This window comes from Bipolaris maydis, assembly GCF_028858645.1.
Source record: "Bipolaris maydis strain C4 unplaced genomic scaffold PSV08scaffold_3, whole genome shotgun sequence".
Lineage (NCBI taxonomy): Eukaryota > Fungi > Ascomycota > Dothideomycetes > Pleosporales > Pleosporaceae > Bipolaris > Bipolaris maydis.
In genome coordinates, this window is record NW_027093859.1 from 2140088 (window position 1) to 2165985 (window position 25898).

At 52.0% G+C, this 25898-nt stretch overlaps 11 protein-coding genes across 11 annotated transcripts; 3 read left to right on the plus strand and 8 right to left on the minus strand.

Annotated features, from left to right (window-relative positions):
- Nucleotides 1–69: 69 nt before the first annotated feature.
- On the minus strand, nucleotides 70–4884 carry PSV08DRAFT_360136 (uncharacterized protein; the record flags this gene model as incomplete). Its single annotated transcript, XM_014222127.1, has 2 exons — nucleotides 70–1323; nucleotides 1378–4884. 2 exons carry the CDS (start codon nucleotides 4882–4884, stop codon nucleotides 70–72), a joined length of 4761 nt encoding a protein of 1586 aa, XP_014077602.1.
- A 320-nt stretch (nucleotides 4885–5204) lies between these two features.
- PSV08DRAFT_360137 (DNA-directed RNA polymerase I subunit RPA34.5-domain-containing protein) lies at nucleotides 5205–6910 on the minus strand. The gene is made up of 2 exons (XM_014222128.2): nucleotides 6014–6910; nucleotides 5205–5966 (listed from the first exon to the last, which is right to left on the minus strand). Exons 1-2 carry the CDS (start codon nucleotides 6873–6875, stop codon nucleotides 5518–5520), a joined length of 1311 nt encoding a protein of 436 aa, XP_014077603.1. The 5' UTR covers nucleotides 6876–6910; the 3' UTR covers nucleotides 5205–5517.
- Nucleotides 6911–7043: 133 nt separating this feature from the next.
- Nucleotides 7044–9372, plus strand: PSV08DRAFT_197553 (uncharacterized protein). Its single transcript, XM_014222129.2, has 2 exons — nucleotides 7044–7682; nucleotides 7787–9372. Exons 1-2 carry the CDS (start codon nucleotides 7053–7055, stop codon nucleotides 9152–9154), a joined length of 1998 nt encoding a protein of 665 aa, XP_014077604.2. The 5' UTR covers nucleotides 7044–7052; the 3' UTR covers nucleotides 9155–9372.
- PSV08DRAFT_277231 (uncharacterized protein) lies at nucleotides 9161–10022 on the minus strand. Its single transcript, XM_014222130.1, has 5 exons — nucleotides 9950–10022; nucleotides 9750–9882; nucleotides 9551–9629; nucleotides 9434–9475; nucleotides 9161–9379 (listed from the first exon to the last, which is right to left on the minus strand). The coding sequence occupies exons 1-5, from the start codon at nucleotides 9970–9972 to the stop codon at nucleotides 9357–9359; spliced, it is 300 nt and encodes a 99-aa protein (XP_014077605.1). The 5' UTR covers nucleotides 9973–10022; the 3' UTR covers nucleotides 9161–9356.
- Nucleotides 10023–11463: 1441 nt separating this feature from the next.
- PSV08DRAFT_277234 (histone-fold-containing protein) lies at nucleotides 11464–12384 on the minus strand. The gene is made up of 3 exons (XM_014222131.2): nucleotides 12223–12384; nucleotides 11761–12053; nucleotides 11464–11708 (listed from the first exon to the last, which is right to left on the minus strand). Exons 1-3 carry the CDS (start codon nucleotides 12276–12278, stop codon nucleotides 11653–11655), a joined length of 405 nt encoding a protein of 134 aa, XP_014077606.1. The 5' UTR covers nucleotides 12279–12384; the 3' UTR covers nucleotides 11464–11652.
- A 294-nt stretch (nucleotides 12385–12678) lies between these two features.
- On the plus strand, nucleotides 12679–13377 carry PSV08DRAFT_360141 (histone-fold-containing protein; the record flags this gene model as incomplete). The annotated part of the gene is made up of 3 exons (XM_014222132.2): nucleotides 12679–12953; nucleotides 13068–13227; nucleotides 13287–13377. The coding sequence occupies exons 1-3, from the start codon at nucleotides 12788–12790 to the stop codon at nucleotides 13375–13377; spliced, it is 417 nt and encodes a 138-aa protein (XP_014077607.1). The 5' UTR covers nucleotides 12679–12787.
- A 349-nt stretch (nucleotides 13378–13726) lies between these two features.
- On the minus strand, nucleotides 13727–15527 carry PSV08DRAFT_399956 (uncharacterized protein). The gene is made up of 2 exons (XM_014222133.2): nucleotides 14471–15527; nucleotides 13727–14406 (listed from the first exon to the last, which is right to left on the minus strand). The coding sequence occupies exons 1-2, from the start codon at nucleotides 15379–15381 to the stop codon at nucleotides 13902–13904; spliced, it is 1416 nt and encodes a 471-aa protein (XP_014077608.1). The 5' UTR covers nucleotides 15382–15527; the 3' UTR covers nucleotides 13727–13901.
- A 501-nt stretch (nucleotides 15528–16028) lies between these two features.
- Nucleotides 16029–18407, plus strand: PSV08DRAFT_408128 (uncharacterized protein; the record flags this gene model as incomplete). The annotated part of the gene is made up of 1 exon (XM_014222134.1): nucleotides 16029–18407. One exon carries the CDS (start codon nucleotides 16029–16031, stop codon nucleotides 18405–18407), a length of 2379 nt encoding a protein of 792 aa, XP_014077609.1.
- Nucleotides 18408–19335: 928 nt separating this feature from the next.
- PSV08DRAFT_245041 (uncharacterized protein) lies at nucleotides 19336–20222 on the minus strand (the record flags this gene model as incomplete). Its single annotated transcript, XM_014222135.1, has 2 exons — nucleotides 19336–20150; nucleotides 20204–20222. The coding sequence occupies 2 exons, from the start codon at nucleotides 20220–20222 to the stop codon at nucleotides 19336–19338; spliced, it is 834 nt and encodes a 277-aa protein (XP_014077610.1).
- Nucleotides 20223–21051: 829 nt separating this feature from the next.
- On the minus strand, nucleotides 21052–23348 carry PSV08DRAFT_31164 (uncharacterized protein). Its single transcript, XM_014222136.2, has 3 exons — nucleotides 23040–23348; nucleotides 22124–22986; nucleotides 21052–22065 (listed from the first exon to the last, which is right to left on the minus strand). The coding sequence occupies exons 1-3, from the start codon at nucleotides 23327–23329 to the stop codon at nucleotides 21143–21145; spliced, it is 2076 nt and encodes a 691-aa protein (XP_014077611.1). The 5' UTR covers nucleotides 23330–23348; the 3' UTR covers nucleotides 21052–21142.
- Nucleotides 23349–24539: 1191 nt separating this feature from the next.
- PSV08DRAFT_360145 (uncharacterized protein) lies at nucleotides 24540–25089 on the minus strand. The gene is made up of 2 exons (XM_014222137.1): nucleotides 24725–25089; nucleotides 24540–24664 (listed from the first exon to the last, which is right to left on the minus strand). Exons 1-2 carry the CDS (start codon nucleotides 24795–24797, stop codon nucleotides 24588–24590), a joined length of 150 nt encoding a protein of 49 aa, XP_014077612.1. The 5' UTR covers nucleotides 24798–25089; the 3' UTR covers nucleotides 24540–24587.
- Nucleotides 25090–25898: the final 809 nt, after the last annotated feature.

Sequence of the window (25898 nt, forward strand, 5' to 3'; positions counted from 1 at the left end):
TGTTAAAAAAGGATATACATGCAAGGAAAAAAGGAAAAAAAAAGGAAGAATCTACCAAGAGAAAATGCACTAATACATTTCCTCTTCCCTGTCTTTCCCATGAGCGTGACGCATGCTTCCAATCACACTAGCACGTCCGCTGCCTCCAACTCGGTTCCCCATAGCTGATGCGGTTCTTTGCACGTGATCGCTATCTTCGTCCCTTCGGTCTCGCTCCTTCTCAAGAGCAGCTCGTAAGTCGGCGTTCTCTTCGACTTTCTGCTCCAAACGCTTCCTAGCACCGCTGCGATCAAGTAGTCGCGCCTCTCGCTCGGCTTTTAGTCGTCGTTCTAGTTCCTTGAGACGATGTATCCACTTCTGCTCACTTGGTTGAACGGGTCCAGCAGCAGGGTAGGGGTGGCCAGGTGTCGATGACGAGAGATGTTCCACGACCGAGGCGGACTGCGCACGCAGGAGCGTTTGTGCCATGCTAGCACGCTTATTGGAGGTGGGTGACCCAGCCCTTGATGAAGAACGGCTGAGAATGATGTCGTTTCCAGACTGCGTCGTTGTGGTGATGGCGCGAAGAGTCTGAACCTCAGATCGCAAAGTCTTATTTTCAGTCCGGAGCTTGTTCAGTTCGGCTGTGTTGAGATCGACAACACCACCGCGAACAGTGCTAGGTCTTCCAATCGACTGTCGTTGAGCCATGACGAGCTTTTCGAGCTGGTCCAGCCTCTTGACACGAGTTTCAAGAGTGTGTTCAAGAGTCTGGTAGTCGCGAAGCAAGTCTTTCTCAATGTTTCGAATCCTTTGCTTGAAGCTGCCAATAATACCCTCTACGGTCCTCACCGCAAAGATGATATTCTTGTTAAAGCCCGTAACATTCTTCGAAATGAGCTCCATCGACGTGAGCTCTCCGTTGATAACGGCGTGGTTACGAGACCATTCGGTACCACAAAGAGTGGATAGTCGGTTCCATAGAGCATAGAGAAGATTGTTGCGCTCAAGTAGCTGTTCCTTGTACTGCTTCTCCAGATTGTGGAGTCTGTGACGGTCTTGGTTACGAAGGTTCTCAAGTTCGACAATCTTTGCTTCTTGCTGCTGAACCGCCCTGGAGGTAGACTGGTGGCTGCGCTTTGCATTTTCAAAGGCTGATTGGTCTTGTCGACGTGCGTGGCGCTCGCGCTCAAGAAGCTCAGACAAGCGACGACTTTCCATTCCAGTGTTTTCCAAAAGGGTATCACGGTTGCGTAGGAGTCGATCCTTCTCTGCGAGGTCTGTTTTGACAACATCGAGCTCTTGTGTGGTAGTCTGGAGGTCTCGCTGGAGCTTTGTAATATCCTATGTAATTTGTGAGTCGATGAAACGCAACCAAATGACATGACTCTTCCGTACCTTGAAAAGACTAGCCCTGGTACCGCTGAGGTTACCAAGGGATTCCCGAAGGGTCTGCTCCAGCTCATCATGTCGTAGCTTCCAGGTCGTAGCATCGACTTCTGCGCTAGAGAGGCTCTTGCGCAGCTTCCTGCTTTCCTCTTTGAGCTTCGTCAGCTGAGCATTAAGATCTGTAATGATCTTTTCCACCTCTTGTTTCTCTTGATTTTCCAAGGCATCACGTTGCTGTCTCTCTTCCACCATGCGCTCCTCAAGGTCTCGTGAACGTTCTCTTGCTTCTTGCAGTGAAACTTGGGTATGGTTGAGAGCTGACTCGAGCTCGCCAATCTTGATCTTGTCGCTTTCTTGTTCTTCTCGAAGGAAATCGATTTCACCCTGGCAGGACTCGAGTTGAATGTCCAGTCGCTCATTCTTTGATCTTTCTTCGCCGATGACCTTGTCCTGCCTGTTCAACTCTTCATTGGCGTCGCTAAGTTCAGACTCCAGATTTTGGATCTTGCGCAGACTTGCATCTCGATCGTCTTCGAGTGCTAAAAGACTTTCGCTAACGTTCTTCATTTCCTGCTGCAAAGCGTGGAAGTCTTCGGTGATATTTTCCAAGTCATTGAAGAGGCGGTCACGCTCGTTTTGCTTCTGCTCAAGCTCAATTTCCAGCCGTTGTACAGTGTCCAAGGCTTCCTGTCTCAGCTCTTCGCATTCTTGTTCCTTGTCTTGGAGCAGCTCCAGCGCCTCATCACGTTCGCTGGCCAAAGCCTGAAGATCTTCTGTCTGAGCCTCTATCTCCTTTTCCAGTTCCCTTACTTTGTTCTCTGAGGTCTCAAGCATATCGAGGTGACCGTTCAACTGGTCGTCAAGCTCTTTGTACGACAGTTTCAAGTGCGACAACTCGTCTCGCAGAGCTGCATTCTTGGCTTCGTAGTCATCTCGATCAGGGTCGCTTGTTTGCGTATTGCGAGTGCCACCACTTGCCCGTGACACGGACCGCATGTGGTTACGAGAAACTGAGCGCTCCAAAATGCTATCGCCAGCAGTTGATCCAGCATCTCCCCTCCTGATTGTAAGCTTCAGGCCCTCGTTTTCTTCTCTCAGCCGGAGATTCTCTCGGTTCCTTGATGTGAGCATGGAGGCCTGTGCATGCAAGTCTCGCTGTAGCTTGTCGTTGTCGCTTTGTAGTTGTTCCACAAGAGTGCTACTAGCTCCGCCAGCTGATGCTGGTGCAGTGGGGTCATTGCCTTCGAAATCGTCGTTTGAGCGTCCGTTAAAGGATTGGTGGATCCGCCGTGAATTATTGAAGGTTTTGTTTGTATGATGAGTTGACATGGAATTTTGTTGCAATTCTTGCACCTGTTCTCTTAGACGCTGAGCTTCTTCGCGAAGTTGATCTGCTTCGGCTTCAGCTTGTTGACAACGTGTCTCAACTTGCTCGCGTCTGGCTCGTTCATCCTCAAAATCCTCCTTCCACATGTTGATAGCTTCATCGAAACCAGCGGCTTCTCCGCTCGAACCCTTTTCGCGCATTGCCTTGATGTAGTCGGCCATGCGTCGATTGTCAGCTTCTTTTTGAAGAGCTTCTTGTTGCCACTGATCTACAGTAATCTCAGTTGACTCCAGACGCTCTCGAAGGAATTCTATCTCCTCCTCCAGCTCCGCTTGTCTCGATGACGGTTCGCTTCTGCCATCCTCAGAGCCACTAGCAGCATCTTTGGCATTGGCGGATCCTTCTTCTTGAGCCTTGAGCCTGCGTTCCAGATCCCTGATCTTTTTTCGCATCGACTGACCTTCCTTCTTCTCCGTAGCTAGGTCCGTTTGCAGTTGAACATTTTTTGAGATCATCTCCTTAACTCCCTCGTCAGACCGGTTCTGGAGCGCCTGGTCAAGGAAATGAATTTTGAGCTTGAGATCGAAGTTTTCCTTGCTAAGTTTATCAATCTTGCTGTTTTGCTCCTTAAGTGTCAGGTTGTGCTTGCTACGTGTGAAGGGAGTAGCCATGTGCCGTTTGTCAGGTGAGCGCGAGTGCTTAGCCCGGAAGTCGCGCGCAATGGAATCCGGCACCTGGATATCCTGGACGTGTCTAGCAATGACCGTGTCGGTAGGTGCAGCGGGCTGAACGCTGGGAGCACGTGGTGTCTCGGGTGGTGTTGCACTGGGGACTTCTTCTTCTAACCTACCCAGACTATTATCTGGCTGAAGAAAGGCGGATAAAGAATTGGCGCTGATACTCCGGCCCTTGTCCCAAGGGTTAGTGTCACTGTATCCTGACATGGAAGATGCGATGCTACCCAGACTCGGAAGTCTCGATAGGGCAACGTTCATTTTTTGCGGCCCGCTTGAGCGCGGTACCGCACCTCCAGTTTGCAGGGCAAAGTCTGCGCCTAGGCTTTCTTCGGTTGCGCCATCTCCAGATGCATCGGAGCGATTGGTGAGGGAGGACACGGATGACCGCTGGCTCGAATTGCGGTGCTGCAGGTAGTTTGGTCGATTACTTACCTTTTGGACGGTTGCAGGAGCACTTGGTGGAGGCATGGATGTGCTGTCCATACTCGAGTCAGTCGTGTTGGTGAGTGAGGAACCGTCTTCGGTCTGGGAAAAATCAGGGGCCTTAACGGTGGAAGCGCTAGACGTTGGGCGCCGCATGTCACCATCTTTCTGCCGGGCACCTGGGGCAGCTTGCCCATCTTGAGAAGTTGTGTCTTGGTCATCTTCCCCCTCCTCCCCCTCTTCTTCTTCGTCATCATCGTCGTCGCCTTCGCCGTCATCGTCTCGCGCCTGCTGTACGGTGTGCTCTGCTGTAGAGCGCGTTTGGCTTCGCTGGGCTGCCTGTGCAGAGGGCGAAGAAGGCGCGACATCTGATGTAGATGTGTCGGCGTCCATGGAGTCGTCGGGGTCGAAATCTAGCGGGCGAGCAGCGGGCGTCTTGTAAGCACCGGCAGGGGTAGGGGCTTCGGAGAAGGATGGGGAGTCGGCCTGAAAGGAGTTTCGGTTCTGCGACTGGGTCGGTGTGTGCCCACTGCGCACCTCGAGCTTCTTGGGCTTCTTCTTGGGCTTTGTCATCTCCTCGAGCGTGTCCATGACCCGGCGCATGGCCGAGTCGTCGTGGGCTGGACGAGACGACTGCTGCGAATTGCCCGGCGAGCCACCGAATAGGTACGTGTCGTCGGCACCGGGTAGTAACTGTGTTGCTTCGGCGTGAATGGGTGCTTCTGGGATGAAACTTGATTCAATGTCCATTAATTGGCGTTTCATTTCGCCATCGTCGAAGACGCTCTCCTGGTTCGCGTCCTCTTCACCGACTACACGGGGTATGATGCTGTCGTCGTCGTCGCCGATGGGGAGCGGCGGCAGGTCTGAATCGGGCAGGTAAAAGGTATCATCATGGTCGTCGTGGGGCTTCTGGTGTGCCATGTGCTCGTTGTCGGTGGGCGTGGCCATGGGAGTCGGGAGTGTGGAGTCGCTCTTTGTTTGCAAGGGCTCAGCATGGAACGAAGCGTCGTTGGACGGGGGGGCCATGACGGCAGATGCACGCGCAGGAGCAGCAGCAACAGCGGTCAGGGCAGTCGCGTGGGATACAAAAGCTGCGAGGCCTGCTCATTCGCATGGTGCGGTCAAGGCAAAGATTCACGACAATTGCGGTGATGGCCTGGCTCGCCTGTGACAACAGAGCGCGCGTTGTTTAGCCCTGGCCGCTAGTGTCAATCCGTCATCGCAAGCTACCAGGGGCCCGGATGCGTACCGCCCTGCCGCCCAAAACAGCCAAACTGCCCGGATTTAACATCCACTAACCACGCCCGTATCCTCTGCCCAGCCCAGTGTTCGACGACAGCAACGTCATGGGCAAAGTGACTTGCTACAGGCCTTGGAGGTATCTGCTATATATTTTGCTGTCCTGGCTTATGTAATGTGCCCGCTCGCAGCACGAGCATTCCTCTCACATCGCTGCCACCTCAACATCAACAACCCACGGGCCTCTCTTCAACATCCCCGTGCAATTTCCTGAGTGCATTGCAAGCCATGCAGGCTGGCCCTCTCACCTGACGCTTCCTGTCCGTATGCATCTTCACACGCTCGCGGCATGCTATCCAAGGCTCCAGGAAACCCTCTCTCCATGTGTACCTTTCAATTACAATCTGCCCCAGGCTACCTTCATGAGCCCACAGAAGCCGCCTCTTTTGCCCGCTTCTTCTCCTTCTTAGCCTTCTTCTCCGCCTTCCGCTTGGCCTCTTCGGAATCTTGGTGCTTTTTGCTCTTCTTCATGGGTGCCTCACTTGTCTCCGTGCCGTTTACATCGGCATGCTTCCTCTTCTGCTTCTTGGAAGATTTGCTAGGCTCTGGCATTCCGAGCACTGCGGTTTCCCGAGCTGGCTCAAGCTCATCATCCGAGTCACCGATAGTTCCTGGGTCATTGCCGGTAAAGCCGGTAGGAAGGAAGCGCATTTTTAGGCCCTTGACTTGGGGTCGTGGGGCTCGAATCGTGGATCGTGTTATTGAAGCTGCTGCTTCTGAGCCGGTGTTTTGGTCGGCTTGTAGCGAGCTGAGCTTGGGTAGTTGCATAATGCGCCGTAAACGCAGACTCTGTGTTATCGGGACAGGCACTGGGACAGTCAGTTAATGCCATATCAACACTAATACGTAGACAAACCAGGCTTCATGTCATCCTTTCGGGGCACAAAAATTTGTCGTGTACCAGCCTCGCTCTTGTTCATTTGGGAGAAGCCAAAGTCATTGCCCTTGTGGCTCAACACTACCTCCCCATCATTGACTTTTTTCATTGCGAGCTCCTTGAGATCTCTCAAAGAAACACCAGCGGGAGCAGTAATATGCCATACTTGCTTCCCTTCCAAGTTTTCGAACAAGCCTGTCGATGACCTCGAAATTGTCTTGTCGTTTAGTGGCACAGGATTAAATCCTTTCGGGGGCACAAAGGCTCTGGTTGGTTGGAATTCTACCGCGTGCGACTGTGTTGGTACTTGTGTCTGGGGTTGCGATGGTGCTGGATTGCGTTTCGGTTGCGGCGCATCATCAGTATCCGACTCGTCGCTAGAGCTCTCTGAGCTGCTTGTGTTTTCGCTTTCGCTTTCGCTTTCCGTGTCGCTCGAGACATCCTTCTTCTCCTCGTTTCCTGGAAGCTTGGTCTGTATGTCTCGGGCTGGCGCATCGTCATCGCTAACCTCAGAGCTTGAAAGGTCTGCAACATCGCGTTCCGTCACGATTTGTTTCGATGCCGGTTTTTTCGGGGAAGGTTTGGGTTTCGATGCAGAATTAGAAGCATCTGCGTCTGTCTTGCTGGAATTGGTCTTTGACTTGGGTACACCGTTCACATGAATGCCAATGGTGGCTTTTGGCTTCTCGATTTTCTTCGGTCGCGCCATGCTTTCGCTGGCAGAATCGCTGTCGGTATCGATTGTTTCCTGGCTCAACTGTGCTTTCGGCGGGGCGCTCTGAGGTTTTCGGTTCGGCTTCGCGCCAGGCAGCGGTACCTTTGTTTTCTTTACGTCCTTCATGGTGTGCGTCGAGCTATATTCTTTGCGCCTTGAAAGTTGGTGAGTTCAGTTGGAACTTTTTGCGCGCGGACCTCCAGCCACATTGGCGCTAAACTACTTCGGACCGCGTGCGCCGCAACCCAGACAAAAACCATTCGTCTCGGTCCTTCAATGCCAACAGCCGGGGTCATTACACCAATGTCCATACTAACACTCTCAATGTCCGGAAAAAGAAAAAGAGGAGAGGATGTTGGCGCGCGTGATGCCACGAGCGCAAAACTGCTTACCGCAATTGCAGCAGCTCGCCTAAGAACGGAAGCGGCAGCCAAAGTCGTGAAAACACCAGAAGTCACACTTGAGCAAATTTCCGTACCCGAAAGTCCGCTACTAGAAATTCAAAAGCCAGAGCATGGAGATTCAGACACGGATGAGGAAAATGTGCCTGTACCGCGCAACCTCAAACTTTGCAACTGGCGCAACGACCCACAAAACATCATCTCAGAAACCGATACCGAACTCACCATCAACTTGAACAAGCATGCGACTATTGCTCTCGTTGGCTGCTTTGAATTCACGGTACTAAGAGGCGCCATTCATATCAATGGCGCCAATATTGGTACAGTTGGTCGAGACGGTCAGAAGAACAAAGTGTATCGAGCCTTTGTGCCCGCTACCAATCCTATATTCAAGATTCGCGGACTGGATGGTACAAACCATGTCCTCTTTCAGTCGTGCAGTGCACCAGCACCACTTTCTGTTATTAATCCACTTTTTGATGATATCTGGTGCACCGATCCGCAAACCCAAGACGGAAAAACATTTCGTGTTGTAAGTGCTACCCCTTGTACTCGAACATATGGGACAGTCTGTCAACCCAACACATCATGGATTAACTTCATACTTCGCATCCGAACTAACTACTCTTTGTTCAGGTGACTGAATCAGGTGCCGACACTCTTTCCAGGACGTTGTGCCCGGAAATGGCACCCGAAGATTGGCTCCGCGCTATCGAGGATTGTGCTGGCAGCCCATCCATGACCGTAGTGACCGGTTCATTGGGCTCAGGCAAATCAACCTTTGCAAGGCGACTCGTTAACCGTTACCTTACAGGCCTAGGAAAGACTGCCCCGTCGGTACCAGCCGTGTGCTACATGGATCTTGATCCGAGAAAGCAAGAGTATACGCCTGGAGGTCAGATATCCCTCGTCATCATCAGACAACTGAACCTGGGCCCAAGCTTCGCCCATCCGTCAATCGTGCCCGGATCCAAAGATGTAGTCATAGACGAAATAGTACGCGCGCACCCAATCCCTGCAAACTTGGCCAATTATTCCGACTATTATGGGGCGTGTGTAGAGGATCTTCTCGTGGCATACCGCAACCTTCATGCCCAAGACTCGTCTTTGCCAGTCGTTGTCGACACGCCTAGCTTCCTATGCTCGCCTCATTCTGACCTTCTCGATAAGCTTCTGGCAAGGCTGAAACCACACAATGCGGTCCATCTTGGTGACACGCAAGCCATCGACACAGAGACGGCGGCAAGACTGCATGTGCTACATACTATCACATCGCAGTACCATGGCACAGTGCATGAGATTGCTGCACAACCACCGCAATTACCGCTGATGAGGAAGGAAGCAGAACTGTGCACCATGCAGATGCAATCCTACTTCCACCTCAAATCTAGCAGTGCGAACCCTGGCCAGACACAAGGGCTAAGCTGGAGTTCTGAATCGCTCTCTCATCTCGTACCATGGGAGTTTTGTTACGAAGAAACTGATGAGCGGACACAAGATTTTGTCGGCTTCGCAATGTACTCGGAGCCCGTCGAGCCTGCTTCGTTGGTCCATGCACTGAATGGCTCTATTGTCCAAATCGTCCAATCGACGTCATCGATTGTGCCAACCCCTTACACATCTCTTCCACGAACAAAGAGGCTTCGGATCCCTTTCTTCCCGGAATCTGAATCACTCGGTATGGTACAGCCGTTGGATCCTCGAACAACGAGGTTGGTTTGCACTGCATTGATCCGCGGCTTCGATCCGGAGAAGAAGATCGTGCAAGTCCTCGTACCAAAGACACATGAGTCGCTATTTTACAATATCTCACCTGAAAGGACAATCCTGGTCGGAGGCTGCTGCGAAATGCCAGAGTGGGCATATATGGAGGACGCATGGGTGCAGCAAAGAGCACAAAAGGTGGCACGTGGAGATATACCGCTCTGGGTAGAAAGAGAGCACGTGATAGACAATATGGGATATCTGAACACTGTAAGGAGAGTGAGAAAGTATCAGACCTAATAAAAGCGTCAACTAGCGTGCCATCTAGACACAATAATCATGACACGAGGAAAGAAGAAATGCGCGGCGCCTGGAGATAGAGGCGCAGTATGAGTGAAACGGGCCTTGTCCTTCTTTTACTTTGATATTGCGTGCTACTGTTATGTAGCACTGTCGCTGTAATATGTACAAGTTGACCCGGACACAGTCCTCGTCGCAAACACTACAAAATCATCTTTGGTGGAGCTAATCAAGGTTAATTCTGGTTGTGTTCGGAACACTGGGGATGGAGAAACTCACGTTCGGTAATTGGGCAAGCCAGGTTGCGCTCGTACTTTGAACCTATGGACAGTCAGTATCACCACGTCTGTGGTGCCGACACACAAAAAGTATTCAGGTTGGTAGGGAAGAACGAACCTCCGGGGGCCGTGGGTGGGCGGTAAGGGTCTGGGTGCTTCCACTTCTCAAGGAGTTCCTCTGTCTCCTTGATCAAGTCCTACACATCTTATCAGCATGGCTACTGGCGGGATTGTGGTATGTATGAGTATGTAGATAGATAGGTAACTAGGCAATTGTGTGTGATTGTATGGCTTGCAGAGGGAATCGCGAGACGCACCCTCATTTGGCGGGGCTCGGTAACGTTTCTCTTGGCCTCGAAAAGCTCACGGATGTACAGAGCCTGTCCGCGCCAGAGGTATCGATGGACGCTCCAGTCGAGGGCGAGCTTGAGGGACCGCCTGTAGAGGCGTCTGCGGCTTGGTTAGTTTCTGCGCGTGCATAACAGGCGATGCGGGCAGGTGCTACGGAAGACCTTACAGGACATGTGTTTTGGTACTCATGGCGGCGATGCAAGACGTGGTTCGTGGCCGCAATGGCTCTCGCTATTGCGTCGCGGGTGCGTGTGAGGTGCTGAGGGCGGGTTGATGTCGCGGGCTTGGCAGTCGTGCCTGTGACGGGGGCCGGTTTCCGGTTAGGCTCAGCTTGGGCCAACGGAGCTCCGGGCTGTCCCTTCGATTTCCCTCCACGTGCCTCAGTCTTAAAAAAGAGTGATAACGACGACCCAATTTTTGGGGGTTGAAAAACATGTTGGTATAATTTCCAAGTATTTGAGTACATGTTCCTCAATCTTTGTATTAATTCAGGTTGTGGTTGTGATGTAATAATTTTTTGTATGAATTAATGTTCAGCAATAAATTGTAGAAATTTCATCGTAAAAATATCCACAAATACAAACACAAAAATGAATGGAACAACATTACCTCCCCCCCTAAAATTAAAACACGGCATTTAGACAGAAGAGTTTCTCAACGTAACTTCAATTAAATGAAAAACCCAGTTGCGCATGTTGTGTAACGATACTTCGTACGTGGTTACACTGTAGCAATGTCAAATGCCTATGTACGCAACATCTCTGCACACAACCAAAGTCGATGCACGGCAGATCGAATTATCAAGCGCTACATAAAAGAAAGATCCATTGCACATCACACGCATCCATTGGGATATGATCCAAATAGTCCTACAAATCACACAATGTGCATTGACGTGGTAGCTCAGATACGCAAAAAGAAACCAAAAGACATACGACAGTGAGTATTGGCTAGTGGCCTAGTTCTCAGTTTCCAATTGTAGTATGTACCAGAAGAGGAAATTGCCATTGAATGTAGTAAATAAGTCACATAAATCGAGCAAAGTTTCCTGGAGGAACTTTGTGCCGTCCCCGGCTAGCGTATTCCAAGAGCATTCCCAGCGAACCACAGCGTGCACAGCTATCAACGTAAAATAAATACAATTTGTAAATCCTAGTTACAATTGCATGTACTTCACGATTTGTGCATATGGGTAGTCCAGGAGAAGAATCTGGGCTGTTGATTCATGAAGTAAGTTTGGCTTTGCAAATGCGCCTATGTTCAAATTCAAGAGAAGTGCGAGTACGCTCAAATACGTCACTATCGACCTAAATTTCGAGGGAAACCCTATGACGCAAATTGACATACAAACCGCCAAGATAAATGTCGTTCTGCGCTTGCAACTTAGACTTTGAAATGGAGTGGTTGCACTTCATTTGGCGGTGAGAGCTGCGTGATTCAACGACAAAAACCGCCAATAACGCAGGGCGCTGCAAATCCGTCTGCACAGTTACCATGGCGCCGCCACTACCTATTCTCGCCAAAAACGGCAACCCCACATTCAGGAGTCGACCACCAAAGCGGACAGGCTACCACAATGAGCCAGACACGTTGCGCGAAGCAGATGCAAACAAAGTCGAGTCTCAATCCGACCTGTGAAAATGAGCAAGAAAATGAAAACACGGACAAAAGATGGTGCAGTGAAGTGATATGCTCGATTCAGCTCATGAGCCTGTGGTCATCAAAGCGACCAGCTAATATACAGCTCTGGTATAAATCCCGTGAAAAGCCGAGAACCCAAAACCCAGACCGACTCCCATTATCATTGCAGACGAAAAAGACCCATGAAGTAACCACGCCGTGAAGAAGAAACTCAAAAGCAAAATGCGCTTAGAGCTCCTGCGAAGGACCCTTGCCAGGCTTGGCTGTCTTCTTGGGCAGAAGGTCTAGAAAATGCATTAGTGATTGTTGAGACGGAACTGAATGCGACAAACGTACTTTGGTGAATGTTGGGGAGGACACCACCCTGGGCGATGGTGACGTGTCCGAGAAGCTTGTTCAGCTCCTCATCGTTCCTGATGGCGAGCTGGAGATGGCGAGGGATGATACGGGTCTTCTTGTTGTCGCGGGCAGCGTTACCGGCCAACTCAAGAATCTCAGCAGCGAGGTACTCAAGGACGGCAGCGAGGTAGACGGGAGCACCAGCACCGACACGCTGGGCGTAGTTGCCCTTGCGGAGGAGACGGTGGACACGACCGACGGGGAAAGCGAGACCGGCCTTGGATGAACGACTGGAATTGCTGTTAGCAAATGATGTAATATTGAAGAAATGCGAAAAAAGACGCGTCAATTGAGACAGAAGACGCGTCAAAAGCAAACAAGTTGCAACACCAGAGTGCACGAGGCGCGCAGCTCAGGTGAGGGCAAAAAGTGCAAAGGTTGCAATCAGTGTGCACTTACGATTGGGCGCTGGACTTGGAGCCGCTGGCCTTGCCTCCGGACTTGCCGCCAGTCATTTTGAATGAGGTTTTGGTTGGGGGTTGTTTTTGGAAGTGGGTGTCGAAAAAGACGGGAGTGTGGACGGAGCGGCGTGGATGAGCGGGTTGTGGGCGTGGAGTATCAAGACGATGGATTGCTTGCTGGTGTTGGGGGGCGGGGCCGTCTTATAAGGACGGCGCTGGCGTGTTGCGAGTGCGCGAGATCAATCTGCGCACGCTAGCGCGCCAAAGGGCAGCAACGCCGGCTAGCGCCTGCCGCAAGTCGACGCAAGATCACTCGCCGCCCTCGCCTAGCCACCAAACAGGCAAGGCGGCCAGCATCCCTCCGCACGGGCCTCCCAGGCGCTGCTGGATCACAACATGCGAGCGCGCTCCCCATAAGTAGCGCGTCCCCCCGCCGTCGACGACCTTTCCCTTCATCCATCTCGACACCCACCCACGACACTTTACCTGTCCCATCTCACTCGAAGCTCCTGCTTTCAATCCAGATTCCACTTTTCCAATCTCCACCGTCCAAATCTCCAAAAATGCCTCCCAAAGCCCAGAAGACTCCCACCACTGGCGGCAAGGCCCCAGCCGGCAAGGCCCCCGCTGAGAAGAAGGAGGCTGGCAAGAAGACTGCCGCTCCCTCCGGTGACAAGAAGAAGCGCACCAAGACCAGGAAGGAAACCTACTCCTCTTACATCTACAAGGGTAAGTTTAGCCCACTTGCGCGTCATGAGCGCGATACGCAATTGAATCGCGTGGTCTCAATGCACTCGCATCTTCCGCACTTATAAGGCAAAATTTACTGACGCGTCTTTTCAGTCCTCAAGCAGGTCCACCCCGACACCGGTATCTCCAACCGTGCCATGAGCATCCTCAACTCCTTCGTCAACGACATCTTTGAGCGCGTTGCCACCGAGGCCAGCAAGCTCGCTGCCTACAACAAGAAGTCCACCATCTCATCGCGCGAGATTCAGACATCGTACGTTTTCACCGCCTTTTACAATCACATCCCGTTCCACTCACTAACACCAATTCCAGAGTCCGCCTGATCCTGCCCGGTGAACTTGCCAAGCACGCCGTATCTGAGGGTACCAAGGCCGTCACCAAGTACTCTTCATCCACCAAATAGAGTGCTTTTTCTTCGCTGGATGTTTTCTTTGGGTCTTTCTTGCCACTATGACAAGTGGTTACGGGGTGCGGTGTTCACGGGTCCTTTGCTAATGTGATCATGGGTCGGTTTGTCTGTCATCGAATCATATAGTCATCTTTGACTACGAGGTCCATCTGGGTCTGTACATTATACCACAGCAGACGGGAACGAATCAATTATTTCCAACTTCACGCACTTTTGCCTTTTCATTTCACAGTCCCAAGTTTGATTGTTTGAACTCATTTGGTATTTAGGGATTCGTTTGAAATAAACATGCTAGGGGCGACCTTCACCGCACGTAGCATTCGGCACAGTACTTGCGGATTTTCTAGGTTTACTTGTCGGATACGACTACGGACAACCACGGCATTGATTGCTCATAAAACATAGGATCTACAGATATACACATTTCAAATTCTGCGGTCCAACTCCAAAAATGCAAGTATCCGAATGATGTCATCATAAGCACCCCAAACGCCAGTCTAAGCACCACACCCGCTTTGCTACTGCAGGCCGTCTTCATCCCAGCTTTCCACTTCGTCAACCGCGCCTTCTCTCTCCTGGCCCCTAGGCATGGGTTCCTGGTCTTGCACGTGCACGACGCTTTTCCCCTGTACGCTACGGACGCCTTCTTTCCAGTTCTCGTAGTCATCTGCCGAGGTAATGAGGAAGGCAATGAGCATAGAGGGATCCATTTCACGGATTTGGAGCCTTCGAATGCGGCGTGTGTGGCATGTGGCCAGCTCTTCTTCTGAATAGGTAGTCCGGTCGGAACCATCCGTGGGCGTAGCAGAGGGAACAATGGTTGTCGAGGATGAGTTCGAGGTAGCCGAGGCGTCCAAACTGGATGGGACTGCTAGTTGATTCTGGCTCTGGTTCTGACTCTCGTTTTCGGTAGATGACGGAGGCGGTCGATATGGAAGCAAGGGACGAGTGCTATGGGGGTCGAGATAGAAAAAGTTATTTCCCTGCGTGGCGACAAAGTAGTGGGAAGCGGATGGACGGCCACTGTGTCAGATTAGCATAACAAACGAGCAAAACATGTCGAACGGTTCTGTATTGTGCCTCTCACCCTGCAATGCCTATGCTCTGCTTCATTTGCAGACTCGCCTTTAGCGCCTCCCAGTAAACAGGTGTGATCTTATCGATGCCTAGCCTAGTGCCGACCAAGATTAGTGTAGGCTGCCACTGGCCATCGTCGTCTATGGCAACCTCCTTCAGCTTGTCTTCGTATACATCCGCACCGTCGCCAGATACGTAGACTCGCAAACCAGCCTCGCGGTGCTTGTTGGCCAGATCCTGGATACACCGCGCCGCTGCGGAAGGGCCGAACCACTCGCCAGGGTACTTTCCGCAGACGGCGGCACCGTGCTCAACGAAGCGGTGAATGGAAAAAGGCGCTCTCGGGTCGTCGGCAAATAGGGAAAGTATCTCGCAGTGCTCTTTGGCGGTGGGCTTGTCCTGGTATCTCCAGTCGCGGCCCAAGCGTAGTATCTGCAGTGCGTTGGCTAGGATACTCTGTCCGCTTCTGATCATGCAGCCGAAACCTGTGTCAGAGGTAAAGCCTGGGGATGCCAGATTCTGCATGCGAACACGGAAACTCATAGCGCTTGTTGCCTTTGGGTCCTGGCTCTTCTGTATCGCCATGAAGCCTGAGCGATAGGTCATCCAGATGCGCGACTCGAAGTCATCGAGAAATGCCGACGGCCAGTTGCCGTATTGTGCGGGATCCTCGCCATTTGGAGCTTCCTTGCGTTCAGAAACGTCGATGCTTGTGCGTATCCAGCTTTCATCCTCGTTGCGTTCGGACGGTGGAGTGGGTTCGTCGGCGGCCGCGGCATCACTAGGCGGAGGCCTAGCTGGTGGCGGGCGGGGATCGTAACGCTGGCCCAGCAGCCATATGGGTTCGCTGGAGTCGTTTGTAGGTGGAGGGTCGTAGAAGGTGCGGACGATGTTGCGGCTGACGCGCTCAAAGTCGTGCATGATGGGTAGGTGGTGGGAGGGCCTAGGCGGCCGTTGGGTGCGGAGGTGATGCGGAGGTCCGAGATGAGGCTGCCTAGAGCTGGCTACATGTGTGTCGGTATTGTGCCGTGGGTATTCGCACTGGATATCTGAGCAGTAACGGCCGTCTTGCAGCAAAGATGGAGCCCCTGCGCGATATGGAACGCAGAATGTGGAGTGGGAGCTGCGGCGAGCTCCAGGTCATATGCGGCTCTACCAAGGTTGTGGCGGGGGAGGGGTGGCTATCACCTGGCTATTATCTGGGCTATCCCGAGCTCCGACACGCTTCTAGACTGCACTTGTCTACCAACGTCTTACAGCATGACAGCTTGCAACCAGTCACGTGTTGCTACATGCACACATCGCTGCCTGTCTATCCAAATACGGGCCAAGCTGTCCAGAGAGCAGCCCACGAACGCACTCTGTACACCACTGTCCTGCTCAGCTTGGGCTTGCACTGCGAGCTTGCATAATCGGCGCATCGTCATAAGCTCCGACTAGCCCCACGCCAAGTGGACTAGGAAGTGCGCATCATCTTTAATCCAAAGCTCAACCTCGCCGTCGCCGCTGTGTCGCCACCACTCCCTTCTACATCGCTCCCCCTGCCAACCTGGTGCACTTCTGCAGCAATGTCCCGTGGAAAGAAGAAGGGCAAGACCAAGGCCAAGGGCGGTTCAGCGAAGAGCACTCCGCACCGTGCGCCCACCAAACGCCCTTCGCAATCATGGGCTCTCCACGACCAGGATACGTTTGTGCCACCAGAAACCCCATCTAAATTCTCTCTTAAGGATGGAGCCCGTTGGAGGTCAAACCACCGCACTGCCGCCCTCAGAGAAGGCAACAATTTACGTCACATGCCGATTCAATTCGTAAGCGCTGGACATCTCCAAGGTACCCTGAAGGAGAACTTGCCCGATGTCAAGTCTGCCCAAGAAGACCCCTCCCAGTCCAGCTCGGAGTCTGCTACGCCTTCTTTGCCATCTCCCACGCCGGACAACGCTGAAGCCATGGCACAGATGGCCATTCGCAGCCCATCGCCTGCGCCTTCAGATGCTTCATCAAGTGCCTCATCAAGTGCCGATGAGGTTCTCTTCAGAGGGCGGTATATTCAGCATCCAGATGCACCTGTTGTTGCTGCAAACACAACTCCAGCACCGCCTGCCACTACTACAGTAAAGGATTCCATAAGTGATGAACCTGTACCACCTACTGAGACAGCTGCTACCCAAGTATCTGTAGAGCTCAGCATCAGCATGAGCAGTGTATCTAAGATCCAAGAAGAGACAGTGTCGGATCCTGACGATGTAGATCAGAGTCAGTTTGCAAAACGGAGCGGTGACAGACCTGCCTGGGAGGGCACCACCACCGAGTGGCAACACCGCAGTAAACCCAAAATTGGGTGGCTACCCGTTTCGGAAAGTCCCGATATGGAGGCTCTCCTGCAGGACAATGCCAATTCGCGTGATGCGGCTATGGATGACTACATGCAGAATGTTGAAGAGTTTGGCTTTACCGACGATTTGTTAGCTGCATCTGGTTTTGCTCGTCGCGAAATGGATTTGGATGGAGGCAGTCACAATGACTGGGAACCAGCATCTGGAAGTCAAGACGACGGAGATGACGATCAAGGCAGTGAAGACTGGGACTCGGATATGCTGCAAGATTTCGAGGATATGAGCACCTCATCCGACGTCATGGATACCGTTGTACGCATTCTGTCCAAACGGACCCGTAAATCTGGCCTTCATTATCTTTGCGTCTACGAAGGTTCTATCACCGATGACGCTCGTTGGTTGCCAGCTACATTTCTCAAAAGCCCTACTGAGAAGCGAATGATCCAAGCCTTTGAGGCCGAGGCCTTTGAGCGTGAGCAGCAAATGCTCGCAAGCAGCGATTCCGCAGACGAGTACGAAGATATGAATGAAGATGAGGACGATGAGGGTGACGACGAGGATGACGATGACGATGAAGACGCATATGCCGAAGAACTAGATGATGAGACCATCGCCAGGATCCTACAAAAACAAGAAGAGCTCGGCTTAGGCGCTGACGAAGTGCTTCTCTACGGTGCTGACGACTTCTTCGACGCACCAGGCCCCACCAAGAAGTCGTCTTTTGGTGGTTACGGTAAACCGAACAAGAAGCAGCGAGGTCGTGCGCGCGGTCACAAGGATCCGACATTCCCATCGGCATCTGCAATGGTTGCAGCTCTTGAAATGGACCCATATGGCGGCTTTGATATCATGGATACCGAACGACCATCACTAAAGCCAAAGAAGAAAGGTCGACGCGGCCAGCCACCGCCGGAACTGGACGACTCTGACTTGAACGAACAGCTCCAAAACGCTTGGGAGGCCGACAGAGCAAAGAAGCGCCTCAAGAAGGCGGAGCGTGAGGAGCTACGTCAGCAGGGCTTGCTGGGTAGAAAGGGCAAAGGCCCCAACCTCAAGGTCAAATACCAGGGCGGCATCGACATGGAAGACATTGTTGAAGAAATACGCGAGTTCCTAATGGGCGACATGCAGACACTCTCGCTACCTCCCATGGAGGCCTATCGCCGCGCCACCATTCACCAAGCCGCGGCATTTTTCAACCTAAACTCTCGCTCCCGCGGCGACGGCATGGACAGATTTACCATTCTTTCCAAAACCTCTCGGACCCGCACATACACCGACAACGAATTCGACATGGCCATCCAAAAGAAGGGCTTCCAGAAGCGTCTACGTGGCCCTCTCTACCCTCAGGGTGCTAGTGGTGCCGGACGCGCAGGCAGATTCTCGACCGTCAAGCACAAGCAGAGCGGTACGCGCAGCCGGCCTCAGCTGGGCTACAAGGATGGCGAGACAGTCGGTGCAAATGCTCCGGAGCTGGGACCTGAGAATAGGGGTCACGCGTTGATGATGAAGATGGGGTGGTCTACGGGTACCGCTCTTGGTGCTGGGGATAACAAGGGTATCTTGAAACCTATTCCTCATACGGTCAAGACGAACAAGGCGGGTTTGCAGTAGTGCTCTTGTCTCTCTTTTCGGCATTGCTTGATCGCATTCCCGTCAAGCGCCCGTGCGTGTGCGTGTAGGACGTTGTGTGGAGAGGGATAGTTTTTTTTGCCATGTATATACTACGGCTATGTGCGTGGTATCAACTGGTGTTTTCCTCCAGCAACTCATTCTTGTGATGGATAAATGTAACACTATTCATGGTTTCCAGGGCGTTTAGGGGTTCAAAGAGCGATAGCATTGCACTGCACTGCACTGCAGATATCGGCGTTGTATTTGGAGGGTTGTTTTTTTTTTCAAAAAAAAATAATCTCCCATCGGGATATCAACAATGGTTGTTGCGTGTTCATATGTGCGCATCATAGAAATTCTTGACGTAGTGGCGCACTGCTTCAGCGCTGGAAAGTGAGCAAATCGAATACGCTCAGAAAAGTATGCACCTATATCATGCGTGTGCCATGCCCCTCTGTACTCGGAATATAAATATTTGAGCTACTTGATAGTATGTGATTGCGATCCATGGACGACTTGAATTAACTCATTTTGCACTGGTATACCATGCGACAGAATAATCTATCTTGTAGGTATCCACTCATGAATAGTAGAGAGAGAAAGAAGAAAATGCGATTGCGACGATTCATTAAGGTATATAACTAATATGGCTGAAAGGCTCCATCTATGTATAGTAGTAATCATACTAGCGTTTCGTTGAGTGGCACTCTTCCATCCCGTCATCATGTCTCGTGATGAGAGACAGCTCAAGTCATTACACATCGTTCTCGAATAGCAACACCTTTGTATGGCATTCACCACTAAAATATCAGCTTCATATAGTCGTTGATCGCCCTCAAAGTGTCCATAATATAGCGGTGGTAGCTACAATGGGCTTGGAAGTTATGGCAGATACTGCTGTCGTAGCCATCCCTCTGCAGCTGGATGTCTAGGCAGAAGCCTTTGGAGGCACGCACACCTTCCTGTGGACCTTCCAGGACTTCTTCTGGCATTTGACAGAGCAGTACTTTCGATTGTGGCACTTGGAACACATAAGTAGAGCCTTACCACCAGCTCTGTGTTCCGCACCACAGCCACCGCATGCGTCAGGCTCATGGATTTGTGCTCGAAGTTCTTTCAAGATCAGAGACGTTGTCGATGTGGTCATACCGGTCTCGAACAAGCCGCCTGGACTGAGGACATTCAACGGACGAAAGCCTAGGGGGTTGACATCGTGCTCTTCGGTCGCAGAAGAATCGGCCGTCTCCGAGAGTGTCTTGGACTCGAAATCGTAAGGCTTACCATTCTTGTAGCCACCTGGACCAAAGAGGGCCTTCCTCATCTGACGTTGCGCATCCGCCATGATGCCGCCCTCAGTGTAGACTTTCTTCAGCATGCTAACATAAGCTTCGGGAAGCTGGCAACCGAGTGTCATGGCACATGCGCCGAGCAGAACGTATGCGTAGCAAGGATCCCGAGTCAAGTAATCGAGCCTCTGATCCAGCGATCCATCGAGTTTAGACAGCATCTTCGACTCCTTCTTTGCAATCATGTCGACAAGGACGCCTGAATCGAGGTGCTTGCGAACAAGCTCAGGGTCTGAGCAATCGTTGCTGTAGATGGTATAGTATATCAAATTCACTTCCTTATCGCTCTTGCCTTCTGCTTTTGCTCGAGCTTGGGCGTCTTCCTCGAGTTTGGCAAGGCCGGCTTCGTGGCTCATCTCACTGATTACGTCGAAGTCATGGTCGGACTGGAATAGGCCTAGGGTAATGTCAGTCTAAAAGTGTACACGAATGAGTGTCCATTTCCCTTACAGTAGCCCCAGGCACCCATACTGTCAACTGAACGATTGATTGTGATGGAAAAGGATGAGGTTGGCAAGGTTTGAGAACACAGGTGTATCTCAGGGTGAGAAATTTCTTTGCAAGTTTTGCACTGAGACTTCCTCGATGATAGGAGGGGAGTGACGAAAGTAAGAGAAGAGGGGATACAGGGCAGAACAAAACAGGCGTTGCTCTTTCCTCGTAGAAATACACGGCAACGCGTGGTCCCGTGACCGGAATGACTTATCACCACGACTGTCTGCAACACTATTTGCTTCGTTCCTTCCGTTTTGTCGTTGACCCCGCTTTCACACACACACACACACATTGAATACCAGTCTGGCTCCATTGAGGCAGTTTGAGAAAATGTGTTGTAGGCTGTAGCTAAATCTTTTGGACTGGACCTATAGGGATATCTCCAATGCACTGCAAGACGTTCAAGTCGAAAATGAGAGAAATATTCTGAGATGTGCAACTTCATTATTAAAGATTCTTCGTCGTTGCTATAATTCGAGTATACATAATTCATTTATCATAGCGTTCCTGCACTAGGTGAATCTTAATTGAAATGGGGGTGTCCTCCCAATCTACCTCGTTATCCAATATTGAGATTATAATACTGTAACTAGTCAAACACATGTTCATATATTCATCCTGTTCTACTGAAGCTGCGGATAGACAGTGGTATGCAATGCCAATTACAGGCTGTTTCAGACCAAGTCAAGCATCAGTTACGTTTGGCACTTCCACCGGGAGAAGAAAGCCCAGATACAACCCTGCCGTGGAGTGTTTGATAACGCGGATGCAAATCAAAAGAGCAGGACTGGTTGGATGGTAAAGTCTGTAATTAAAAGGCAAGATTGGTATCTCAACGCTGGTACGCTTGAAGAACAGGACTATTAGGTAATTACGACATGCAACGAAAATCATTCAAGGATATGCGCTTTGCTCAGTCTGGCCCGGCTCCCTCGCCCTCCCTTTGTCCATGCTCTTTCTTCCCTTGTCCATACTCTTTCTTCCCTTATCCATACTTTTCCTGGGCCTAAAGGCATCCAGACTAATCCTCCTCTTCTCCGACTCCTTCCCGGCTTCGTCGCTGCTGCTCTCACCTTCCTTTTCCTTCTTCTTCTGTACTTCCTTAATTGCCTCCTCCGTCAGCTCCTGTCTATTCATGCGCTCCAGGACATCCTTCTTCCTCGTCCTCTTGTCGCCAAGCCAGATCAAAAGACCAGCTGTGGCGTTGCAGGTGATGGAGCAAATGAGAATGACAGTAGTGATGGCAAAGTGTCGCTTCTTGTAGTAGATACCCCAAGTGCATGCGCCGAGGGAGATTTGGAGGAGTGAGTGGCAATCTAGCAATACAACGATGGCGACCAGGAAACGAAGAGGAAACGCGTAGTGGGTCTCTGTCTCGTGGGGTTTGTAGAAGGAGTGCGATTTGCAGAACTTGCTCTGGTGATGTTCGAGCTTCTCCTGCTGTTTAGGTGTCAATACGGTAAACTCCCATTGTTTCTCTGGGTCGTTAGGATCGGTAGTTCTGGGTCCAGATACAGGGGCGTGCTCGGCAGGCAGGTCGTTGTGGTCGGCTAGAGCAGGCAGCATGTCCTTCTTTCGGCGTGACCAGGTGTAGTGATGGTAGTGTGCTATGTAGATCATGTGGTAGGTGTCTACGGCGCGGAAGGGAGCGAGACCGTCTCCGACAATTGCGAAGAGGGCAACCAGGACGCTGTCAATGATGTGGACGACATAAATCTGTTGTCCACCGACATTGATCCATCCAATTAAGAACAGCACCCAGGCCAGGCCGAACAAAGTGATAAGCGCTGCATAGAGAGTGACGAGGAAACCCAATGCTGTTGTGTGTGTGTGAGTGAGAAGGAATACCAAGTGTTTGATAATACATGCACTTACGTCTGCGAACATAATGTCCAAAGCCCTTAAGCGAGCGCTTCAATTTGGATCGCCGTGAATGAAGCATGTGTCGCACATGATCATTGACTTCCTTCTTATCAGCAACGCTCCATCCAGACAAGTCAGTGTTCTCAGGAAGCACGGCATATCGTGAATTCGTCAGCTGCGAGTCTATTGTCATCATGGTCGTCGCTGTAGTTTGAGTTGGAGAGCGTTGCAAAGCCGGGGCGGCTTGCTGCTCCTGTGCCTGAGCAGCCAAGGCAGGTTGCAATATGCGGTTGATCTCCTCGAGGCTCTCCGTCTCACTCTTTCGTCGACGCAGGTTGTAAGTAGGCCGGCGGTTGAGAAAGGGCAGGTTGGGGACGAAGAGTGAATTCTGCATATTTGTCAAAGACGTGAGGGTCGCAACCTCAGGGTCAAGCGTATCCAAGACGTCGACCATGCCTGAACTGTAGTTGGTTGCTCCGTCGTCTTGGGCGGTCGTGGCACTGGGGCCGGCTGCAGGTGCTTTTTCCTCATCTTTCTTGCCCCAGAATGGTATCCTAAGCTGGACGGCGCTTTTTATTCTCCGCAGGCGAGTCTGCTCGGGTGCCGAGTTGGTATGGGTGAGGGTGGACTGGCTGCTGTTGGACGGGAGCTGGCCTAGTTCTTGCTCTTCGTCGAGCGCAGGCAAGGGCGTGCCTGCTCTTGGGGTGGATGAAGCTGGTGGTTGAACGGTCTGTCTCAGGGGACTCGACGAGGGCATGCGACGGATACCAATGCTTGTTTGGCGGGCGGCTTGGGGTCGGCGTGGGTATTGCTGGAATGGCGGGGTTCCTCTGTTTGGCGCAGAGTTGCTCCTTGCGCGCTGTGCTGCAAGCGTCCTCGATGGATGTCAGTCACTGCGCCTTGCTGCTTCGCCAAAGCCAAGACTCACTGGTATGTAACATGCGACGACGGGTCGCTGACCCTGGAGGGCTTGGGCACATGGCTGCCCGCGTCAATGGACGACTGTAGTGAAGTAGGGGGCTCGACGATGGGCTGTTGGTCGGCGGGCGCACCAAAGTCCCGGGCGTAAGTGCCCTCGTGGAGGGCGTGTGTGCTCGAGTTTTGTTGTGGTACGGGCGATTGTTGTGGAGCAGTCTGCTCAGGCGTGTCAGGTGCAGACGAAGAAGCACCAGCGAGCCTGCTGCGCGCCGTACGCGCCTTGAGCTTTAGCTTGTCCATGGAAGGCGCCGAATTGAAGCCGTAGGAGTGTGCCCTGAGTGCAGTTCACGATAAACATGTCTTTAAGGCGTGGTAGGGGCCCCGTTCCTGAAGAGGGCCGGTGGCTGAAGATTGGCCTCAAAGCCTGGCATTTTTGTCTTGGGCAACGTCATACTGCGCCGGAACACAGCAACCGCTCCTTTTGCTGCGTCTAGACACGCATTGCGCGCACGGGGAATGGCCAACGGAGAGCGGGCGCGATGTGAGTCTGCTGGGGTTGCGCATGGGAGCCTGGAGACTGGGAGATGGATCCGTCTTGGTAGGGACTAATAAGATGCAACGCGTCGAGGCAGACAGGTGCTGTCAGTCAGTTGCAATCCACGGAAATGCAGCCAGTTCGCTCGACCTGTGCATCCTGGGGACGATCATCTCGCTTGGTGCCAGCAGGATGTCCACCGGCCGGTCCTGCGTACTGACGCCATCGCTTGGTGTGTCACGGGGCCTCGAGCTCCGCAGCTACGTCGCACTGGTGCAGTACGGGGAAAAGCAAGCATACGACCGTCAATGGCACATGTCGCAGTCCTGGACGTCGACGGTGGGGTTGCAGTCCCAATTTGCAACGGGGCAGGAGACGCAGGGTCTGCTTAGTCGTATTGGATATGAGCAACGGTCGGCCTGTCTAGCGCATCACCTGTCCATAGTAGCGGCTGGTCAGGACTTGTTAGTCTGCCTTCGCCAGCGCCATAGCACACACACACACACACACGCACACACACTTCCACTATAGCTCCTCTCCCGCTCAGCCCTTGGGCGGGCTGCCCGAACGAAACTATTGTATTCCAAGCGTCTACGTTTCGGCGCCATGCCGAGTATGGGAATCGCGAAACGTGGAAGGATCAACCCGGGTGGGCGAGTGCGAGCATGTACTTACCCCAACAAAACGGCGACTAGCGCTTGACGAGTGGTAGCGCTGTAGCTACAAGGATGGAGACTGTCGTCTCTGCCTCTGCTTGACGCTTCTGACATGTGTCTCGTTGTCTTGCCGTGGGAATACGTCCAACACTAAATGCACAGTTTGTATGTATGTAGAAGATACTGGCCTTACTGCCATGAATGATTCGAGGTCTGGTAATGGGCGCAGCCTAGGTGCTTTGGATATTATATTTGTGTCTTTTTGCTGCACGCTGTCTCTACTCTTTACTTGTCCACCTCCACCCTCCACCACAGTCCTCCTTCTCGCCACACTCCATCTTGTCCTTCCACGCTTGGGGTATCACATCTAGCAGTTGGGAATTTGGGTAACCTCGCCATTGACCGACTTGACGCACATGCCGTGGTTCTGACGGGCAGCGACTCCTATCCATATTGTTAGCTTCTTCCTTTCTCATCTCGGAGGAATTGCGCGCGGAGACGTACCCTCACTAGCGATGGGAGCAGCAACGGCAAAAGCAGCCATGGAGATGATGGTGGCGACAATGGTGAACTTCATTTTGAAAATAGTGTTTAGGTGATTACGGTTGGGTTCGAGAGTATTCGAGTAGAGTAGCAGTCGCCGAAGTTCAAGGAAAAGTCGAAACGGATGTGTGAGATGGTAAAAGTCGCACTGCGACAAAGAGTGAATATAAAGAAGAGAAATGTAGTTGAATGGGTTTGAGGCTGAAGAATGGAATACCTTGGAGCCTCGTCGGGACGTTGTCTTATAAATGTCGACAAGACAAAGGCATGTACGCAATACAACGCCTTGCTTGTCCAGGATCACTGCTAATCACACATTATCCTCGTATATTTCACTTGGTGCCTCAAACCAGACAGACTGAAACCGGATTCTAGATCTTCCTGGCACCATCTTGGCAGTGTATGGGCGAATGCACTGCCTTCTGTCCTGCACGCCTGGCGGGTAGTGGAGCTCTGGTGTTCTGCGGGGTGGGCACGGTCGGGGATGCGAGCTGGCCATCTGTGTCAAGGCTGTCAGAGACGTGTCGATGGCTGCCCGAATTATAGCAGACGCGCGTCTGGCTGCGTTGGACATTGTCGAAATGGTGCCACTGAGGCATTTGAAGTCATGTCATGCAATGGTAGCCTTGCAGTGCCCTCTCTACGTACGCTCTTCATCCCGACTCTCCGTCTTACACTCATCACCTCGAATTTCGGTATTACGCACCACCACTTCGACTATACATATCCTTATACTGACAGTCTCTTAACAAAGTTCTAGACTCAGTGCTGTTCAGCCAGGGTATCGCAATTGCTAGGCGGTTCGAGTGTGATGAAACAGTACTCAAACTCAACCGAAACACGGAACATTGTGTCCCTTGGCAACGATCCTGGAGGCGGCTATGCGATACAAACGAATCCTTAGGGCATATGTTATGGGCCTAATAATTCTCCGGATCAGGAATGCGCGTAAGCTAGCGACGTCTTGTTGCGATGCAAGTATGAAGTATAGGTTCAAGTGGTTCGAGTGTAGTGCCCCGGTGGACCAGCTTTCGCTACTACTAAGTAGTAACTACGTATGTACCTATCTAGCCGTTTTGGGGCCGAACCATTTTAACGTCAAGACACCCCGACTGGCGAATATAGTCGCTCGTGG

Excerpts from the sequence above, each read along its gene's own strand:
- PSV08DRAFT_399956 (XM_014222133.2), bottom strand. The coding sequence starts at position 15,381 with ATGCACGACTTTGAGCGCGTCAGCCGCAACATCGTCCGCACCTTCTAC. Across the intron at positions 14,407-14,470 it reads CAGAGCATAGGCATTGCAGG|TGGCCGTCCATCCGCTTCCC; the intron begins GTGAGAGGCACA and ends AATCTGACACAG.
- PSV08DRAFT_277234 (XM_014222131.2), bottom strand. The coding sequence starts at position 12,278 with ATGACTGGCGGCAAGTCCGGAGGCAAGGCCAGCGGCTCCAAGTCCAGC. Across the intron at positions 12,054-12,222 it reads TCCAAGTCCAGCGCCCAATC|TCGTTCATCCAAGGCCGGTC; the intron begins GTAAGTGCACAC and ends CAGCAATTCCAG. Across the intron at positions 11,709-11,760 it reads CCTCCCCAACATTCACCAAA|ACCTTCTGCCCAAGAAGACA; the intron begins GTACGTTTGTCG and ends TGCATTTTCTAG.
- PSV08DRAFT_197553 (XM_014222129.2), top strand. The coding sequence starts at position 7,053 with ATGTCCATACTAACACTCTCAATGTCCGGAAAAAGAAAAAGAGGAGAG. Across the intron at positions 7,683-7,786 it reads ACGGAAAAACATTTCGTGTT|GTGACTGAATCAGGTGCCGA; the intron begins GTAAGTGCTACC and ends CTCTTTGTTCAG.
- PSV08DRAFT_31164 (XM_014222136.2), bottom strand. The coding sequence starts at position 23,329 with ATGGACAAGCTAAAGCTCAAGGCGCGTACGGCGCGCAGCAGGCTCGCT. Across the intron at positions 22,987-23,039 it reads TCGTCGCATGTTACATACCA|GACGCTTGCAGCACAGCGCG; the intron begins GTGAGTCTTGGC and ends ACATCCATCGAG. Across the intron at positions 22,066-22,123 it reads TGGACATTATGTTCGCAGAC|CATTGGGTTTCCTCGTCACT; the intron begins GTAAGTGCATGT and ends CACACACAACAG.
- PSV08DRAFT_360145 (XM_014222137.1), bottom strand. The coding sequence starts at position 24,797 with ATGAAGTTCACCATTGTCGCCACCATCATCTCCATGGCTGCTTTTGCC. Across the intron at positions 24,665-24,724 it reads TGCTCCCATCGCTAGTGAGG|GAGTCGCTGCCCGTCAGAAC; the intron begins GTACGTCTCCGC and ends CAATATGGATAG.
- PSV08DRAFT_360137 (XM_014222128.2), bottom strand. The coding sequence starts at position 6,875 with ATGAAGGACGTAAAGAAAACAAAGGTACCGCTGCCTGGCGCGAAGCCG. Across the intron at positions 5,967-6,013 it reads AAAGGATGACATGAAGCCTG|TGCCTGTCCCGATAACACAG; the intron begins GTTTGTCTACGT and ends TGACTGTCCCAG.
- PSV08DRAFT_277231 (XM_014222130.1), bottom strand. The coding sequence starts at position 9,972 with ATGAGTACCAAAACACATGTCCT. Across the intron at positions 9,883-9,949 it reads AGTACCAAAACACATGTCCT|ACGCCTCTACAGGCGGTCCC; the intron begins GTAAGGTCTTCC and ends ACCAAGCCGCAG. Across the intron at positions 9,476-9,550 it reads CCCACCCACGGCCCCCGGAG|GTTCAAAGTACGAGCGCAAC; the intron begins GTTCGTTCTTCC and ends GACTGTCCATAG.